The 19,066-nt window shown below is 36.2% G+C and overlaps 1 protein-coding gene across 3 annotated transcripts in view; it reads right to left on the minus strand.

The window, feature by feature from the left end:
* Positions 1-622: 622 nt before the first annotated feature.
* LOC149829939 (putative pre-mRNA-splicing factor ATP-dependent RNA helicase DEAH4) overlaps positions 623-19,066 on the minus strand; it is a 149,889-nt gene continuing 131,445 nt past the window's right edge. For 2 of the 3 annotated variants that reach the window (XM_090016177.1, XM_090016179.1), the window contains 3 exons: positions 6,752-6,912; positions 1,268-1,443; positions 623-1,183 (listed from right to left, as the gene is read on the minus strand). In XM_090016177.1, coding sequence (XP_089872303.1) covers positions 1,018-1,183; positions 1,268-1,443; positions 6,752-6,912 — 503 coding nt within the window. In that variant the 3' untranslated portion in view covers positions 623-1,017. The remainder of the gene's footprint in view (positions 1,184-1,267; positions 1,444-6,751; positions 6,913-19,066) is intronic. The other variant, XM_090016178.1, reaches the window with a different exon arrangement.

Raw genomic sequence — 19,066 nt, forward strand, 5'->3', positions numbered from 1 at the left:
GCCAAGCGAGGATACAAAAAGGTGGGAGGAAATGCGGCAATCCTTCTCAACACAGGCACCGTTATAACGTCTGTTATGTATATGATAATGTATACTCAATATCCAACTTTTTATTCCGATAAGCCAAAACCCAAAATCTATTGATCAAATCTACATTTAACCTCAATATAACTAAAAAAAAGTCTCTCTCTCTCTCTCTCTCTCTCTCTCTCTCTCTCTCTCTCTGTGTGTGTGTGTGTGTGTGTGTGTGTGTGTGTGTGTGTGCACATGCACGATCCATGTTTTTCTAGCATCCTTCATGTACAAATACGTGAGCAACCTTAAATATGATTGCCTGGTAGCAGGCTAGCTAGTCAGGATGGCTGGAGCATGGTTTAGTTGCACCCTTGAGCTAGCAGCAAGCCAGATAATCGAAACAACCTGACTGAATGCAATCTATTGAAAATACAGCAGCAACACTGCCAAGCTGGAATAATAGTCGCCAAGCTTTGTTGGGAAACACTGCTCTTGGCCATATCAAATCATCTGAATTGAATTTCTATAAACTAGAGGGCATTGGAGGGGGTTGAATGTTGCAACCATGAGTGCAGTGCTTTCCACTTGAATCAAGACTACATCCACATTGAGAACCCTTGGTGCTTAATATGAACGTCTTGAAGCCTTTGCAGAAAATCTTTGTTCAACTTTTCCCATATTTCCACTGGCACAGGCCTTTCTTACAAAGAGAGCGATTGGACATGGACATTTTCAAGGAAACAAGTCTTTGAAGGCACGCATTTTCCCTTTGAGAACGTCAGGAGCTCAATTCCCCAGCTATTGTCAAAAGCTAAATCCACCATGCTTTCTGCATCATTTTTATTTTCCATAAAGGAAAATATCATTACAAGCAATGCAGAAACACCATATACGATGAAGGCACATGCAAGAGAGCATGCACACACGCACACACAGGTTGGCTGAAAGTTTTACATGTACATGGTAAGAAAGGATCTTCAGATGAAATGCCAATGTGAAGAGTTACTTTGTTTTTCTTGCAAGAAAACGCTCTCTTGCAGCTTGTATTTTCTTCTCATGCTCATCAGAATCCTTCACAACACCATGCTCCGTACTCTTTACATTTGAGGATGTCAATGTTACCGTATTTGGAGAGGTACATTCTTTGGCAGATCGAGTACCACCACTGCTAAAATAAAAGAGAATTAACATTAAGACAAGTTGAATAGTAAAGAAACTTGACACAAGGTCGAGGCATGATATTCAAAATTACCTTAGCATGTTGATATCCATCTTTTCAAGCTTCTCTAAGATGGGCATAATCCATGGTAATTGAACAGCACATACATGCCGCATGAATGGCCTAGATGTAGTGATCAATTCATTATATACCACATAATCTGGTAGGTGACCATATTGGTCCAGCTGCAGTACAGAAGACGGATGCACCTACATGGATAATGAATATGTATGCAAAGGTTATCAGAATTTGAGGCCAATCTAGCCTTTCAGCAGCACTTAGTAAAACAGCTATGTGAAATTGTCACCCCATTAACATTACTAAAGGCAGAGGAATTCCTTGAACCAAATTCATAGAGGTGTAAGTGGATCAGTTCAGGTAAGTTTCATCAGACCCAGTGTAATTAAAAACGCGCCTCAAGGCGAGGGCCTTTGTGCCTTGAGGCGCAGCATAAAAGCATAAATACCCTAAGGCGTACGCCTCATACGCTTTGAGGCATACGCCTCTAGACGAGGCGCGCCTCAAAGTTAGGGTTAATATCGAGGGCCCTCATTCTCTGCTCGTCTCTCTGCGAGGCAAACAGTCCACGTAAGCTCACCCAACAGGGTGGCATTTGGCCAATCCCTTCCGCCTAGCTTGTGGCAGCAGCAACAGGGGTTGCTGCAGTTGTCGCCAGCGGCAAAAAAAAGAAAAGTAGTAGTAGTAGTAGAAGAAGAAGAAGGGGAGGAGGGGACTCACCTGCGCAGTGGGCGGCGGCTACGACGCTCTTGGTGGTGGTAGTGGAGTAGGCAGAGCAGAGAGAGGGAGAGAGAGAGAGAGGGATCTGAGAGGGAGCGTGGGGGTAAACATAGAGAGGAGTGAACGAGAGAGAGACTGTCATGAAGAGGAAGAGTCGGGGGTGGAGGTCGGCTAGTGTCTGGATCAGGGTTGGATCCAACCTCGATCTAAACCCTTTGTTTTAAGAGGGTCGGTTAGAGTGTTTGGATCTGGGTTGAATCTAAGTGGGTCGAACCTTGATCCAAACCAGGGTTACCGGAAGCGCCTAGCTAAAAGGGGAAGCGCGCTTCGGAAGCGCGAAACGTCGCGCTTCCGAAGCGTGGGGGGAAGCGTCCCCCTTTTTTGGGAAGCACGCTTCCCTTTAATGGGGGACACGCTTCCCTTTAATGGGAAGCGCACTTCCCATCACGCTTCCCCCACGCTTCCCCCATGCTTCCCCCTCGCTTCCCCTGTTTTTTTTTTCAATTTTTTGTATTTTTTATTTTTTATTTTTATTTTTTTTTGCTTCCCCCTCGCTTCCGAGACGCTTCCTAGGTCGCTTCCGAGACGATTCCTAGGTCGCTTCCGGGACGCTTCCCGAATCGGTCCTAAGTGGTCCCACGCTTCCCCGCTTCCTAAAATTTTGAAAGTGCCTCGCTTCCCGCTCCCGCTTCTCGTATCGCTTCCTCAACTGGCAACCATGATCCAAACCATCTTAAGAGAGGGAAATCGGTTAATAAGGTCGGATTGGGTTGGGCCCATTTGGACCTAACTCAATCTAATTACATATTTATTTAATATATATATATATATATATCATTTGGGTGTTGTTATTTCAGATTGGATTGGTCATGTTGGATCCAAGATCCGAACAAAACCCAAAATGAGTCTCACATTGAATAGCTTTGGGTTTGGGTCCAAACGAACCCAACCAAATTCTAAATACAACACAATTGCATTGAATTGGAATTGGAATTGGATCCAATCCAATGCAATATAACGTAGAAATAGATTTTTAAAATGGATTTAGATTTGTATCCAAATCCAAAACCACACCTACACTATATATATATATATATATATATATATATATATATATATATATATATATATATATATATATATATATATATATATATATATATATATATCATCTACAATTAGGTCTTTGCATGTCTTGACAATGAGTCCATATCCAACTCTAGACCCATAGTTCTTATCAATATGGACCTAGCTTGGATCCAACCTGTTTTAGAGATTGGATCTATCAAATGGATATGGTTTTATGACATTAAAGGTTTTGAGTGGTCCGGGTCTCTTAAGAGATCCGGCTATATATATTCTTCTAAACCCGGATAGGGTTCATTGAATGGATCCAAGTCCTTGTCATAATGTTTCACAATTTTGGACCTATTACTGGATCCCAACACATTTAATTAGGAGATTTAGTGGATACTATACATGTCAAATGTATGATTTGAACTGGGTTTCATGGAGGTCGATCCTTGTGGATCTCCTATTGAGATCTAGATCCAAAGGTGTTTTTTTTAAAAGCTCGTGCAGGTTAATTAACTTGATAAACATCCAAAAGTTCATCGATTATTAATAGTTGATGAATTTCACATAAACATATTGGCTTATATATAATTGAATGAATGCTCATATTTTATTTCTTAGATACTTACATAGATCAAGTTGTTGCATTAATGTTACTTTTACATGTTAATCTCTATTTTTTTCAGTATTTATTTGAGATTTTTTATTTCTCGTCAGTTGTTGCTTCATCAATAAAGCATTTTTTATTTATTCATAATTTTAGATATTTTTTATAGTCTTTTTTAAGTTTAAAAATTGTTTTTTGAGGCTTACGCCTCGTCTCAGATTTTGGTGGAGTGCCTCGCTACGCCTCAACGCTTTTCACAACACTGATCAGACCCGATTTTGAACCTAGTGTGAAAATTGGACCACCTTGAACTGATATGAACTGCACTTGGGTTTCTTTTGGGTTAATATTTATCCCTACAAGTCATGAGGTTCAGGTGTATATCAGGTCTGATATTTGTTGAGACAAAGCCTTCAACAGGTTGAATTGGGTTTGGTATAGATGTAATTTGGGTTGGATATATATAACAGTTTGAGTTAGAAGCTGTTCATGTATAAATCAATTGGGTCTACAAAAAGTACTAGCTTGATTTGGTTTGGATATAAACTGTGGAGGTTGCCAGTCAGATTCAGCCCAAACTGGTTAAGTTGAAATCGACTAGAAAGCTTCATAAACTTAAGGGCAATTAATGCTGAACAAATATATAGGGAAGAGTTAAGTTACTCACTTCATAACAGTGGACATATGTGCATATTCAAGCATGTTTTAAACTGGTGTAAATGTATTAGTTCCTTTTATTCATTTGAGTATGAATCAGTTCAGGTTGTTATCTCTACAGGCATAAATTGGTTAAAATACAAGTGGGTTTAGGTACAAATTGAGATTGGGTCCGTGTCAGTTCAGGTGTAAATTGTATAGAAATGGGTTGGTAATGAACCGGTACAGGTTTTAAATTTTTATACCTAAGAACCAACCTACTTTTTAAATAGACCCAAGTTTTGGACCGGACTTGAAGGACTAATTTTTTTTGTTTCTCTGTTTGGATCTGGTTAGCCCATTGTGACTATCAATATGTTTGATCTTATAACTTGTAGCTATATCGGAACTCAATTTTTCCTTTTAATTTGTGAGGTTTTGAGTAATCTGGATTGTGGATGTACCATGGTAACAAATCATAATGAATTAGGGAAAAGAATCTGTAATACTATAATTTCATTTTAAACCACAGTTGACCACTTCATCTTTCAGTGATCATAAATATTTAGCTCACTATTATACAAGAAATTTCCTTTTTTTCAATGATTATGAATATAGGAGCAACCCAAAATAAGAAAAAAAAAATCAGTATTTACTGTCAAAATTTTCTGAAAGGTCAGTTTTTCCAATTTTCTTTTTCTTTCCAAAATTTAAAAGTCTGCTTTCTATATTCACAACAGGAGAAATTGCAAGGAGTTCACAAGGACTTCCATAAGTTTTAATTCTGGTTTCGCCTGAACCAGCTCTATCCCAACTTGATATTAATTGGACTTTGACCTAGTCAAGACATTTTATGAAGCTTTCCGATTTGGGTTGTAGGCTCCATTGCTAGAAAGATCGGGACACAGTTTTGGGGTTTCTAATGTGAATCCAGACCGAACATGAGATCCAAATAAGATCTGACCAACTAGATGTAAAAATATCGCTCACCTGATTAAGGTCATGTATGGTTCTTACGCAGTTGGATCCACATATGAAGTTGTCTAAACCAGATCCAATCAGACAATTATCCGGACATTATTAGGGAGCCTTAAGGACAGATCAAATCCTGACCTATCTCGGTCCAGACCAATGTTGTCAGTATCGGTATTGGCCCTGTATCGTTTGGCCAATGATTCAGGTGAATCAGCCGATACCAATACTGAAGTGAATCGTTCTGAATCGGCCAAAAAATAATTAAAAAAATATTACATGTCAATCAGAACGTGACACATGTTAAAGCCATTAAAATAATATTAAAAAAATAAATTTAAGAAGTTTTTGCATTTATTTTAAAATATTCAATTCAGGGGTGACGCGTATCAATTTTCTGCCGATACGATACGTATCGGCCGACACGCACCGATACTGACAACATTGGTAGAGACTGATCCCAACCCATTGTTGGATCCTTATTTTGTTAGTGACAAACATTACCTTAATAAGATCAAGGTTGACAGACTAGCAAGAGGAAGCGGTAAATGAAAAAGGAAGTGGAAGTGAGAAACACAATATTTTATAATTTATAGGAAGCGAGAAAACGAGAAGTGAGGAATCAATTTAAAAGAAAAACATGAATAAATAAGGAAGCAATATGAGAACTCAATAGGAATCAAATAGGAAGCAAATAAAAACTAAAATAAAAATGACTATTCTTATATTTCACGATTTTTTAGTGTAAGAAATATTTTTTTGTTAAAATCTAACAATGATGGTTACCAATTTAGAGAAAGCACATGGAAAGTGAGTGGAAGCATGAGAGGAAACACATGAAAACATCAAAATAAACGCGAGAGAAGCATACATGAAGCTTGTAGGCAAGCATGGACGAAGTGTGGGAAGCATAGGAGAAGTGTAGAAGAATTGAGATTCCCATTAAGTTTTATAAGCGAGTTTTTGGGAAGCATGCTTCCAACATACCTAAGAAGCTTCTGCTAACTTTGAATAAGATTATACCATAGTCGCGTATATCGGCGATATTTTCAAAATATCGCGATATTATCGCTGTAAATTCAACAAATGATAATATACGTATAATATCCTGATATGTTGAAATTATCGCCAATTTGATAATATCACAATATTATCATGAGAATATCACAATATTCTTGTGATATACCCACAATATTATCAATTAGTTTTACTATTTTTATTTATTTTTACGTTTTAAATATGTTTTTCTTCTTTATTTTGCATTTTTTACTTATTTTTTTTACTATTTAAGTATTTTTTGTCTAAACAACATATTTTTTTTTACTTATGTTGTTATTTTTTTATATTCTTTAAGTCCCAAGATTTATCACCAAACCCATAATATCGTGAGAAATAGCCTCGCCAAGATATAGTCGATACTGATATTTGTGACTATGGATCAGACACCACATTCCCAGAAAAGGTTCACACTTTAAGTTTTCTTAAAGTACCTGCACAAGTTGTGACCTGTGGCTTAATGTCCTGTAGCCATTGTGCTGCATCTTGCGTTCCGCAAGTTGGTTTCCAAATCCCTTGCACAAAGCCCTTCTCAATTGAACATAGTCCTCAAAGCTATCGCGTCGCTTGTAAATCGATTGCACATCTAGTGGCCCTAGACATGGAAACAATGGAATTCATTAAAACTTTAAACCGGTCAACCATGAAAATCACATGCTAAAAAAAATTTTGAACTTAAGTAATTTCTAGAAATAACCAGAAGACAACAAGGTTTAGCTCTATGCGGTACACAAAACACTCGGTTATTAGCATGGACAACTTATTTCATTAAAATGTTGACAATTTTCTGTGCTTTCAGCAATCCTCTGAAAGTAGTCAAATTGAAGAAGAAAACATGACTCAGATCTCAGAAAACTTGTCTGGTTGGACCTGAGCATGATAAAAAGCGGATGAAACCTCGGAACTAAATCTGTTGTCTGTAGAACAGGGTGGAATTGCATCAAGTTGAGTTAGCAGTATCCTAATCAAGTTGGTCATGACTCATGACCGTTTTGACTTGGACAACTTGGTATTATGGATAGCTCTGGAGTCTGATGTACTACATTATTCACACAATCAAAGCCACACGAAGACAGGTTTATAAGCAAGGTCAATGCTTGCATTCTGCCAAGGTGGGACACAAGCGACATTGTGTCCCATTTTTGGTGGGAAACAAGAGTCCCATGTTTGATTGGCACTGTGGGTTTCAATGGTTTGGGATACAATAATCCCCACAAATTGTTGTGCTCAGCCAATCAAAAACACCCTAAGTTCCCATTTCAGAGGCGTGGTTAGGTAATCAGGCCCAAGTACTTTGCAAAGTACTCAGGGCACACAAAACACAGAAAACCGCTGTGTGCAATGATTTTGTGTAAAACACAATACACAGAAAATTGCTGCAGGAAATCCCTACATGTGCAGCGATTTTCTGTGTAAAACACAAAACACAGAAAATCACTACATGTACAACGATTTTCTGTGTAAAACACAACACAGAAAATCACTACATATGCAGCGATTTTCTGTGCTTTGTGTGGCCCAAGTACTCTGTAAAGTACTCAGTCTCGATCACTGGATCAGCTCTGCCTGTTTCATGACAGTTGATTATGAAATCAAATAGCTTTGCATGGTAGTTATCAGTTGACTTTGATGCTTGACATACTAGTTTGATGCTACAGATGTGATTTGAGTCTAAATTGTAGCTCATACATTTTGCTACTATAATACAAGTTACATTAGTAAATGCTGTGTAATTGTCACTTAGTTTCGATGCCACACATCTTTCTAACAATATAAACAAGTTCCTCTTATTTATACAGATGCTTTTCTATTATCTTATACATCTATATAAGATAAAAGCTAACAAACTCATCCTAGACATTGAGTTGACACGGTTCAACCAAGTCAGGACTTATGTCACATGGATATGGATACATTTGGTATGATGAAAGAATGTTGTAAAACTAGGACAAAAAGGCATGGTCATACATTAGGTACATTATCTACACAGATACATACATATATGATGAATGGTGTAGATTTGAAGTTCACCACTTCAGCACAAAGCATGAATGTCGTCTTAAAGTTACAAATTCTTAAACAATTCCAATCATAATTATTAATAAAGTCTAAATAATAAATCCAGTAGAATTTTGAAATATACATACTATTATACTAATTAATTTTTTAAAGAAAAAAACTACAAAGAAAATTATCAAACTGAGAAATAAAAAACACAAACCAAAGTAGAGAAAGTGTCGATCATGTCCAATATAGTATGTATATTTCAAACAATGCATAAAAATAACAATGTAATATAGCAATTGTTATCTCATTAGCTGGCCATAAGAGATGAGAACATACTAAGAAGCCATGAACTCAACATAGGTGCATGGCATGACCGACATTAACCTGTTCTGTCTATGATGATGCTAAAATCTTTGTAAGCAAATTAATAGTGCTAACAGATATAAGCTCTTATCTTATTTATAAAAAATTATCACTCCTCTAATTCAAGCCAAAAAGTTGTGATGATGATGATGACCCACAAGTCGGTGCTAAACTGTTAAAATATGTTATTCCTATATATATATATATATATATATATATATATTGTTAAATAATGTAACATAATTTAATATGTAATCTCATAGTTTTAGTTTACTTTTAAATTTAGTTAGGATTAGGTTAGTTTATTTAACTAGGTTAGGTTTCTTTTTCTTTTTTAGTTTATTTTTGGACTTATTTGGCTTTATGCTTTTTTGACCAAAGTCAAAAAGCATAAAGTAGAGAGAGCTGTTGGGAGCCCAACACTCCCTCATTCCCTCTCTCTCTTGTATTATACATATGGGGTGTTACCCCCTTGTAACTTACACTTTTGTAAAGCCCACTTTTGGGACCCAAGATATTGAAGTTGATATTTTTTTACGTTTGTGCATTTGTATCCGTGCCTTTGTGCACTTGTGAGAGTTCTCCTTTTATGCCTTTGTGCACACTTTGTGTTTCTAGTATTGTGTTTATACACAAAATCTGTTTTTATAGAGATTTTCACATATCTATATATATATATATATAGATAGATATCTTTATGTAATAGGTAATACCCTCTAGGGGTATTTCTGTCTTTTCACTCATATATAATAGATGATAACCATTGGATGCAGTCTTGTATTTTATCTTTTTCTTTTTATTTTTCCTTTTTTGTCTTTATTCTAATATGTAAGGGCATTAAAGTCAATGGATCTTAGAGCCGTTGGGAGCTCCCCAACGGTCTATGAGGCCCATAGTTGGCTATTTAAAGAGCCATTTGGCCCCTCTCCATGTATGCTTTTGTTTAGCATTCTCAATATAATTATTTTTATTATTCATATGCAATTATGTGCTTTTGTGAGTAACTTGTATTAGCCCTTTGCGGCTTATTGTGTTTTTTCTCATTAGTGGCTCTTGTGTTGGTGCACACTTTGTTCTTTTGTAGCCCATTAGGGGCATTGTCTTTGTACATTTTTAGTTTCATTACATGGTATCAGAGCCCATGGACCTTAGAACGTGTTGTTCGTGGTGATCAAGGGACCGTGTGCTCGTCATGATCGTAGTTGAAGTGTTTGTGATCATCTTCCTCTCTCTCTATTTCTCTCTCTTTTGCTTTTCACCTTCAACATGGAGCAAGATGCTAAGATTGAACTCTCTTCCAAACGTAATGGAAGCAACTATATAATGTAGTCCGCTGTAATAGAGAATCACCTCAAAGGGAAGAAGCTTTGGGGGTATGTGATTGGCACTACTCTCGAGCCTCAACTAAAGCTCACCAAGCTTAAAGGAGACCAATAAAAGGATCCTGACGGAGAAGATCGAACAAAATCCATTTATGAATATCAATTGAAGGTAGAGGATTAGGAGAGTAACCATGCCAAAATTCTTGTATGATTCATGAATAATGTGGATATTAAGATATGTGCCAACATTGAAAAGAAGTGTTTTCCCTTGTTACGGGTCATGGATCTAGAGATCCAGACCTGTGACATTAACTTTTCATTAATGGCATTGTGTAATTTCTTTATTGTAATGAGGGTACTTTAGTACCCTAATCTTTGTAATAGCATGTTAGTATAAATGAGTTTACACAGCAGCCGACCCTAAGATAATAGGGTATCGGTTTTTCTCCAGCTTCTCTCTCCCTTTCTCTCTCTCTCTCTGTTTCTCAGCTCTCACGTGTGGAACGACCTGAATATTGAAAAACTAACATGGTATAAGAGCCACGCTTCAGCTGAAACTGGAATCGATCTCAAACGTACGTCTAAAAGATCTATCTCTTCTCGATTTTCTCTTCTAAGTCAAGAAAAACTTTTTCTGTCTCCCCAATCTCGTCTGATTTTTTTTCTTTCTTTTCTTCTCGATCAGATCTGACATTACTCAGATCTGACGATAATCAGATCTGTCTATGTTTTTCTGTCCCTTGAACTCGATCAGATCTGACGTTAATCAGATCTGATCAAACTATCTTCCCTACCTAATCTGAGTTAACTCAGAGAGGACTGAGTGACTCAGCCCAGATTTTCGACCCCAAACCCTTTATTGAATATACTTTTTTCTTTCATTATTCATTCTGTCATCAATATACCTTGTTTATCGTTTTGATCACAGCGTGATCTAATCAAAGACATTATTCTCAACCTTTTGTTCATAGAACTAAACTTTTTAGTTCTAATAGAAATGCATCTAGAAATGATTATTCTAGAAATGTTTATTCTAAATCCTTTTATAGAAAGAATATTTATTATCAAAGGAAACCAAAATCCAAATGGATATGGGTTCCTAAGACTAACTCTCATGGACCCGAAAATAGAAAGGGGTCAAATGCTTTGTTTTCTGATTTTGTTGTAGGTACACAACATAAGGAGCAAATGGATATTGGACAGCGGCTGTTCCAAACATATGACTGGAAGGCCGGAGTTATTTTTCACCCTCCAAAATAAGGATGGAGGAACTATCACCTTTGGTGACAATAACAAGGGAAAAGTGATAGGTATTGGTAATATTGGTCATCCAAAATTTCCCTTGATAGAAAATGTTCTTTTAGTAGATGGTTTAATGCATAATTTAATATCTATCAGTCAATTATGAGATAAAGGTTTTCATGTCTCTTTTAAAAATGATTTATGCTTAATTTCTGATTTTCAATCTAAAAAGATCATTTTTAAAGGTAAAAGAATAAACAATGTGTATGAACTATATCTAGATGAATTACCCTCTTTTAATGAAAAATGTCTTATTGTTTCAAATGAAATTCAATGGTTATGGCACAAGAGACTTGGACATGTTAACTTTAAAATTATTTCAAAATTATCCAAGAATGATCTTGTAAGAGGCCTACCTAGAATACCATATAAAAAGGATCACTTATGTGATGTTTGTCAAAGGGGTAAACAAATCAAGAGTTCTTTTAAAGCAAAAGATATAGTTTCAACAAAACGTCCTCTTGAACTTTTACATTTAGATCTATTTGGACCATCTAGAATTCAAAGTTTGAATGGTAGCAAGTATGCTTTTGTTATAGTAGATGATTATTCTCGGTTTACATGGGTGATTTTTCTAAAAAGCAAAAATGATGCTTTTTCAGAATTTTCTAAACTTTGTAGAAGAATTACAAATGAAAAATCTACATCTATTATTAAAATTCGTAGTGATCATGGTGGTGAATTTGAAAATGAATCTTTTCTAAAGTTTTGTGATTTACATGGTATATCTCACAACTTTGCTTTTCCTAGAGCGGCTCCACAAAATGGAGTTGTTGAAAGAAAGAATAGAACTTTACAAGAATGTGCTAAAACCATGCTTCAAGATAAAAATTTACCAAAATATTTTTGGGCTGAAGCAATTAATACAGCATGTTATGTCTTAAATCGTGTTCTTATTCGACCAATTTTACATAAAACATGTTTTGAATTGTATTATGATCGTATACCAAAGATCTCATATTTCAAAAATTTTGGTAGTAAATGTTTCTTGTTAAATACCAAAGATAATCTTGATAAGTTTGATTCAAAATCAGATGAATCAATATTTCTTGGATATTCTTCTAGAAGTAAAGCATATCGTATTTTCAATAAAAGAACATCTTGTATTGAAGAATCTTTACATGTTGCATTTGATGAGAATTGTGAGCAGGTTATACCTCTAAGCGAAGAAGAAGAAGCAATACTTCAAGAAGAACCCTTGATAGAAAGTACTTCTCAAGAAAATATTCCTCTTCAACCGGTTTGGAAAGAAGTTCCTAATCATCCTCATGAACAAGTTATTGGTGAAATAAAGAGTGGTGTCCAAACTAGAAGGCAGTTAGAAAAATATATTGCAAATGTTGCTTTCATATCTAAATTAGAACCAAAGAATATCAATGAGGCATGTGATGATGAATTTTGGCTTTTAACCATGTCTGAAGAACTTAACCAATTTACTAGGAATGATGTTTGGGATCTAGTTGATAGACCAAAGGATCATCTAGTAATTGGAACAAGATGGGTCTTCCGAAATAAGCTGGATGAAAATGGTGAAGTCATTCGTAACAAAGCAAGGCTAGTGGCACAAGGTTATAATCAAGAAGAAGGCATAGATTTTGATGAAACCTATGCATCAGTGGCTCGATTAGAGTCAATTCGAATGATGCTTGCTTTTGCTAGTTACATGAACTTCAAGTTATATCAAATTGATGTTAAGAGTGCATTCTTAAATGGACACATCAATGAAGAAGTTTATGTAGAGCAACCTCCAGGCTTTGAAAATGAGAAATATCCAGAAAAAGTCTACAAATTGAAAAGAGCCTTGTATGGACTCAAACAAGCACCAAGAGCGTGGTATGAAAGACTACGAAATTTTCTAGAACAATCTGGTTTTTCCATTGGTCGGGTAGACTCCACTTTATTTATTAAAAATCTTAATTCAGATATTCTTATTGTACAAATTTATGTTGATGACATAATATTTGGTTCTACTAATGATTCTCTTTGTAAAGAATTTGCTAAAGCTATGCAGGAATAGTTTGAAATGAGCTTGATGGGCGAATTAAACTACTTCCTTGGACTTCAAATAAAGCAAACTGAAGAAGGAATCTTCATCAATCAGGCTAAGTATACAAAAGAACTTCTCAAGAGATTTGGGATGGACTCATCGAAATCAAGAAGGAATCCTATGAGTACAACTACTTCTCTTGATAAAGATGAAAATGATAAAAGTGTAGATACTAAGCTCTACAGAGGTATGATCAGATCTCTATTATACTTAACTGCTAGTCGACCTGATATTATGTTTAGTGTTTGTATGTGTGCAAGATTTCAAGCTAATCCAAAGGAATCTCATTTAACTGCAGTAAAACAAATTCTTCGTTATTTGAAAGATACTTAAGATTTCGGTTTGTTTTACCCAAAATCATCTTCCTTTGATTTAGTTTCATATAGTGATGCAGATTTTGCAGGAAGTAAATCTGATCGCAAGAGTACTAGTGGAACTTGTCATTTCTTAGGAAATTCCTTAGTCTCTTGGTTTAGTAAAAAGCAAAATTCAGTATCACTTTCAACAACTGAAGCAGAATATATAGCGGCTAGTTTAGCATGTTCACAAGTACTTTGGATGAAACAGACCTTAAAAGATTTTGGTTTGAATTACTCCACAACAACTATTTATTGTGATAACACTAGTGCTATAAATCTTTCGAAAAATCCAATTCAGCACTCAAGAACTAAACATATTGAAGTTAGACATCATTTTTTAAGAGATTATGTGTTAAAAGGAGATATTTCGTTAAATTTTATTTCCACTAAAGAACAACATGCCGATATCTTCACTAAACCTCTTAAAAATGAAGATTTTATGAGAATTAGGAGAGAACTAGGTATTTGCTCATTTTTGGATTTATAAAAATGCTGATTTTTTAACAAAATCTCAAAATCGCACTATATTAGTCGACCGATAAAATTATAGTCGACTGGTGTTTTATATTTTGGAATGTATCGCATCATATTAGTCGACCGATATATTTCTAGTCGACTGATGATATTTTTAGAATAAGTCGCACTTTTTAGTCGACCGATAAAGTTTTAGTCGACTAAATTTTTTTTTAAAAATTTTAAATGAAGGGACCCGACACCCCTTGGATTTGTTTTAAAACCCGTTTTTTTTAAAGAGGCATCGTTTCACTTCGAACCTTTTCGTTTTTCTTAAAAACGAAACCCTTAAAAAACGAAAACCCCTCTTTCTCTCTTTCCTCTCTCTCTTCCGAAAAACCCTCGGAGTGTCGTTCGACTCCATCATCGCCGGGATTTTCTTACCGTAACAGGGAGACGCTGGAATCCTCTTGCAGTGACTGGCGCATCTTCAAAACACGTCGGAACTCTCTTTTCTGATCTTTGATCTTTGAAATACATACTTTATGGGTTGTAATATTTTTAAACTTGTATCTCTATTTTGCTTATGCTATTTTTGCCCTTACTCTTTTTGATTCTGACAAAGGGGGAGAAAAAGATAAAGATAGCATTACATTGAACTTTCAGGAGATCTTAAGAAAAAGATGATAGCAATTACATTGCAGGAGATCTTGCATGAGAAATGCAAAATTAAGAGAAAAAGAAAGCTTTGAATGAATGTATTTCTAAATGCATGAAGAAATGATGAATGGAAATGCAAACCAATCAATATGTGATATATGTGCTTTAAATGTGCTAACTTTTAATGTTTTGCAGCATATTGATAGGGGGAGTAAAATCTCCATCTATGCATCTAAATGCTTCATCTTTGATTAAGTTTGTCATCATCAAAAAGGGGGAGATTGTTACGACAATGAAGCCATACATGATACTTCAAGTACAAGGTTTTGATGATGAGCAAGTGGAATCAACTGCATTTCAGCTAAGGCTATGAAGAAATTGAAGAATTCGATGAAGAATCTTTGAAGACTAGTGTGCAAATGTTAATTCATTAAAAGTCTTAGATTCTTGTAAGAGCCTTACTTAGAGTGCATATTTAGGTTGCATTTCACCTTAAAAGTCTTTAGAAAAACTTTTCTAAAAGAAACACTTTTGAAAATCTTTTTAGAAAACTCTCTTCTTAAATTTTCATGTTTATTAGTCGACCAATAGACTTACCAGTCGACTAATCCTTTCGCGCCATATTTTCTAAAAAGTCATTCTTGTCAAATTAGTCAACCGAAGATTTTATCAGTCGACTGGACAGAATGTCTGTTTTCTGGAAAATTAGCAGCAGTCGACTAATGGTTTTATCAGTCGACTGAACAGAACATGTGTTTTCTGAAAATTTAGCAGCAGTCGACTAATGCTTTTTATCAGTCGACCGAACAGAATGTTTATTTTTCAGAAGTTTTTAGCAGCAGTCGACTAAAAGGTTTTTCAGTCTACTGATGATATTATCAGTCGACTAACTTTTCTCAAGTCGACTAAGTTTCAAAAGTTCAGATTTTCAAATGGCTCGATTAACAGATCAGTCGACCAACGATAACGGTCAGTCTACTAATAACTAACTATTAGTCGACTAACTGATGTTTCAGTCGACTAATTTTGCCGTTTTCCTGAAACTTCAAAAAGGCGCGTCTTTTCATTTTTCAAACGTTTTGATCGTTCGAAATGGACAGTTTTGACACCCTTTCATACCCTCAACGTATGGAAAACTTTAACTATAAATATGAGTGCATTTTACACTCAAATACAACAAGAATTCAATCGATTTGAATCATTTACTTATTGATTTTCACTCCTATTCATTCAAGTATTTGTTTTCTCACTCACGTGATATTTTCACTTCAGTTTTTCACTCAAATCACTTTGAGAGATAGTGAATTCGTGAGTATAGTGTTTCAACAACCTCAAAAGCCAATTGCATCTCATTTGCATTCAAAAGAAAGGCTCATAGGTTGTATTGTAAGTTGTTATTTCTTTTTTGTAAAAAGGACTCCTTTGTGTAAAGGAGTTGTTTGCTTTCAGTAGGATTGTTACTGAAAGTGGGACCGATTATGGTCTGTGTGATCTTGTAGTTAACAAGGTTGATAGTGGATAATCTCAAGCGGGTTTTGCTTGGGGACTGGATGTAGGTCGGGATAGACCGAACCAGGATAAAATCTTGTGTTCTTTGTGTGTTTGCTTTGAGATTTGCAAAATCATTCTATATTCCGCAGAAAATTTTAAAAGCACTATTCACCCCCCTCTAGTGCTCGTTGCCTCGATCCTAGTGCACTTTCAGAGTTGCTGCCTCAGAATCAACATACCATGTTCCCTGCTCATTCTGTTTTAAATTCAATGCTGCTAGGGCTGACATGAGCAATTCTTTTAATTCTCCATTTGATTCAGTTCTTTTCTTCTGCTCTCCTTGCTGGTGATTCCCTTTATTTTGCGGATTAAACCAGCAGTTGGCCTTAACATGACCCTTTTTGTTGCATATATAACATGCAGGCACATTTCTCTATCCTTGAGAATTCGGAAGAGTATTAGGGGTGGGTAAGAGCCCACGTCCCCCTGAGGCATTTCTGCCCTGTCCTCCACGTCCTCGAAAACCATATCCTCCTCTCCTTGTGGCAAGAACATCCTCATTGTTTCCTTGTGTATGAGATTCCTCTGGCAAACCCTTCAACGACATCTCATATTGTAGCAACTTAGCACGTAAATCCTCAAACTTTGGTAATTCAGGTAGACACAACAATGAAGTTGTAAGAACATGATAATCAGCTCCCAATCCATTCAAAATCTGTTGAACCATGTCTTTATCACTAACAAGGCATCCCATGAGAGCTAACTGATCAGCTACACTTTTCATTTTATTCAAATATGCCATGACAGTCAAAGAATCCTTCCTCATCATCTGAAATTCATGCTTGAGGAATATCACTCGAGCCTCTGAAATCTGAGAATATGTGCAAACCAATCTGTCCCATAACTGTGCAGTTGTGCAATCATCTGGAATGGCAATAAGGACTTCCTGCGATCGGGTCGAAGTGATATAGGCCACAAGTAGCTGATCTCGTTTTTCCCAGCTAAGATATTCTGGATTTGAAATGAGACTAGTAGATGTTACCCCTTTGTCATCCTTATCTTCACGAGATATAAGTTTTGGAGGGGCTGCTACGGATCCATCAAGATGACAAAGGAGACCCTGACTCCTTATAAAAGGGATTATTTGTCTTTTCCAGGTCAAAAAATTGGAAGTGTGTAGTTTTTCAGACACAAGTTGGTTAAGGAAGCTCGCGGAAAGACTGGACTGTGCAGCGGGGAAATCCATAGTAGATAAAGGAATATTGGAAAAGAAATACAGAAAACAAGGATGGTGATAGACAGACCAGATACTAATCAGATCTGGTTATCTTTTGGCTCAGCAGTAAGAAGAATATAGAAGATGTTAAGATAGTGGAACGATATTCAGTGAAAAAGAATGTGAATGCAGAAGGCAACGATTTTCAAATCTGGGATTCACAGTTCCAGATCTGGAGATCTGACCCACCTAGAGAACAGTAGATCAGAAGAAAAAAAAATAGGGTTGCGACAGGCTGGAACAATCCAGATCTGAAGTCAAAACAGAATAAATTTGTGACAGGCTGAAACGAAAGGTAGTTCGAGGCTGTCGCGAGTAGAGAGAATCAAAAGAGAACAGAAAAGAGGAAGGTAGGACGTGAAAAGTTTAATAAGGGTTAAAGGCGAGAGACAAGACTACGGAAGATTTTTTTTTTTATTGGAGAGTAAAGAGTCTCTTCAGTCATACCTTCTGGAAATCACGTTCACGCTCAGATCTCTAACGTGCTCTGATACCATGTTAGACTTTCAGATCTCCAGTCCTTTACCTGTAGAAGACAGAAAGACAACAGAAAAGAGGGGTATACGAAACAGAGAGGAATGCCTTCCCTGGGCGTCCCCTTTTCATTGTATATATAGGTATTACAAAACATATTAGGGTACAAGTTTACCCTTAATAATAAATAAAAAATTACAACATGACCACTTACAAGAGACGTCTGGAATATTAAAGATAAATTATTGGATCTGGATCTTAAGGATCCGGTCCAAGGTAAACAGACGCTATCTTTTCAGTTGATGCCTTGTCGAGGAAAGAGTGACAGAGACGTTAAGAGTTGAACGAGAATCAAGAAATGATGGCTGCAATGTGGCTGACAGTCATTGATGGTTGCAGTCGTTGATGAACGAGAATCAAGAAATGATGGCTGCAATATGGCTGACAGTCATTGATGGCTGCAGTCATTGATGTGGCTGACAGTCGTTGATGAACGAGAATCAAGAAAAAAAAATGAGTAGCAGAAGTTTACGAACCTGTTTAGTTCTGGGACTGAGACGAAGATGGGATTGGTATCACGTTAAGAAGATAGACAGATGATGAACGAGAACTAGCAGAAAAGAACGAGTTGCATAGAAGGGTTCGGAAAGGAGAATAAAAAAGGAAAAAGATGAACCAAAACCTGTTTCTTCAGATCTCGCTGAACATCTGATAGGATTCTGCAACCTCAGCTCTGATACCATATGAGATTTTGTATGGATGTGTGTGTGGTTCAGCTTGCACAGGAAAGTAGAGAGAGAGAGAGAAGGAGATGCAAAATGGCTGAGGCGGCGCGCACAGGCTCGACCTCCAAACCCTAAGCTTTATAAAAAAAAAAGCAGATATACAATGAGTTTTTAATTTCAGAGGTACTACAAGAATGTCATTAATGAAACTGTATTGTGCATGTGTTTCATTTAACATGCGTATGGATATGGATCCAGATCCATACGCAA

The sequence above is a fragment of the Nuphar pumila genome, chromosome 8, assembly GCF_984573655.1.
Source record: "Nuphar pumila chromosome 8, dmNupPumi1.hap1.1, whole genome shotgun sequence".
In the NCBI taxonomy this organism is placed as follows: Eukaryota; Viridiplantae; Streptophyta; class Magnoliopsida; order Nymphaeales; family Nymphaeaceae; genus Nuphar; species Nuphar pumila.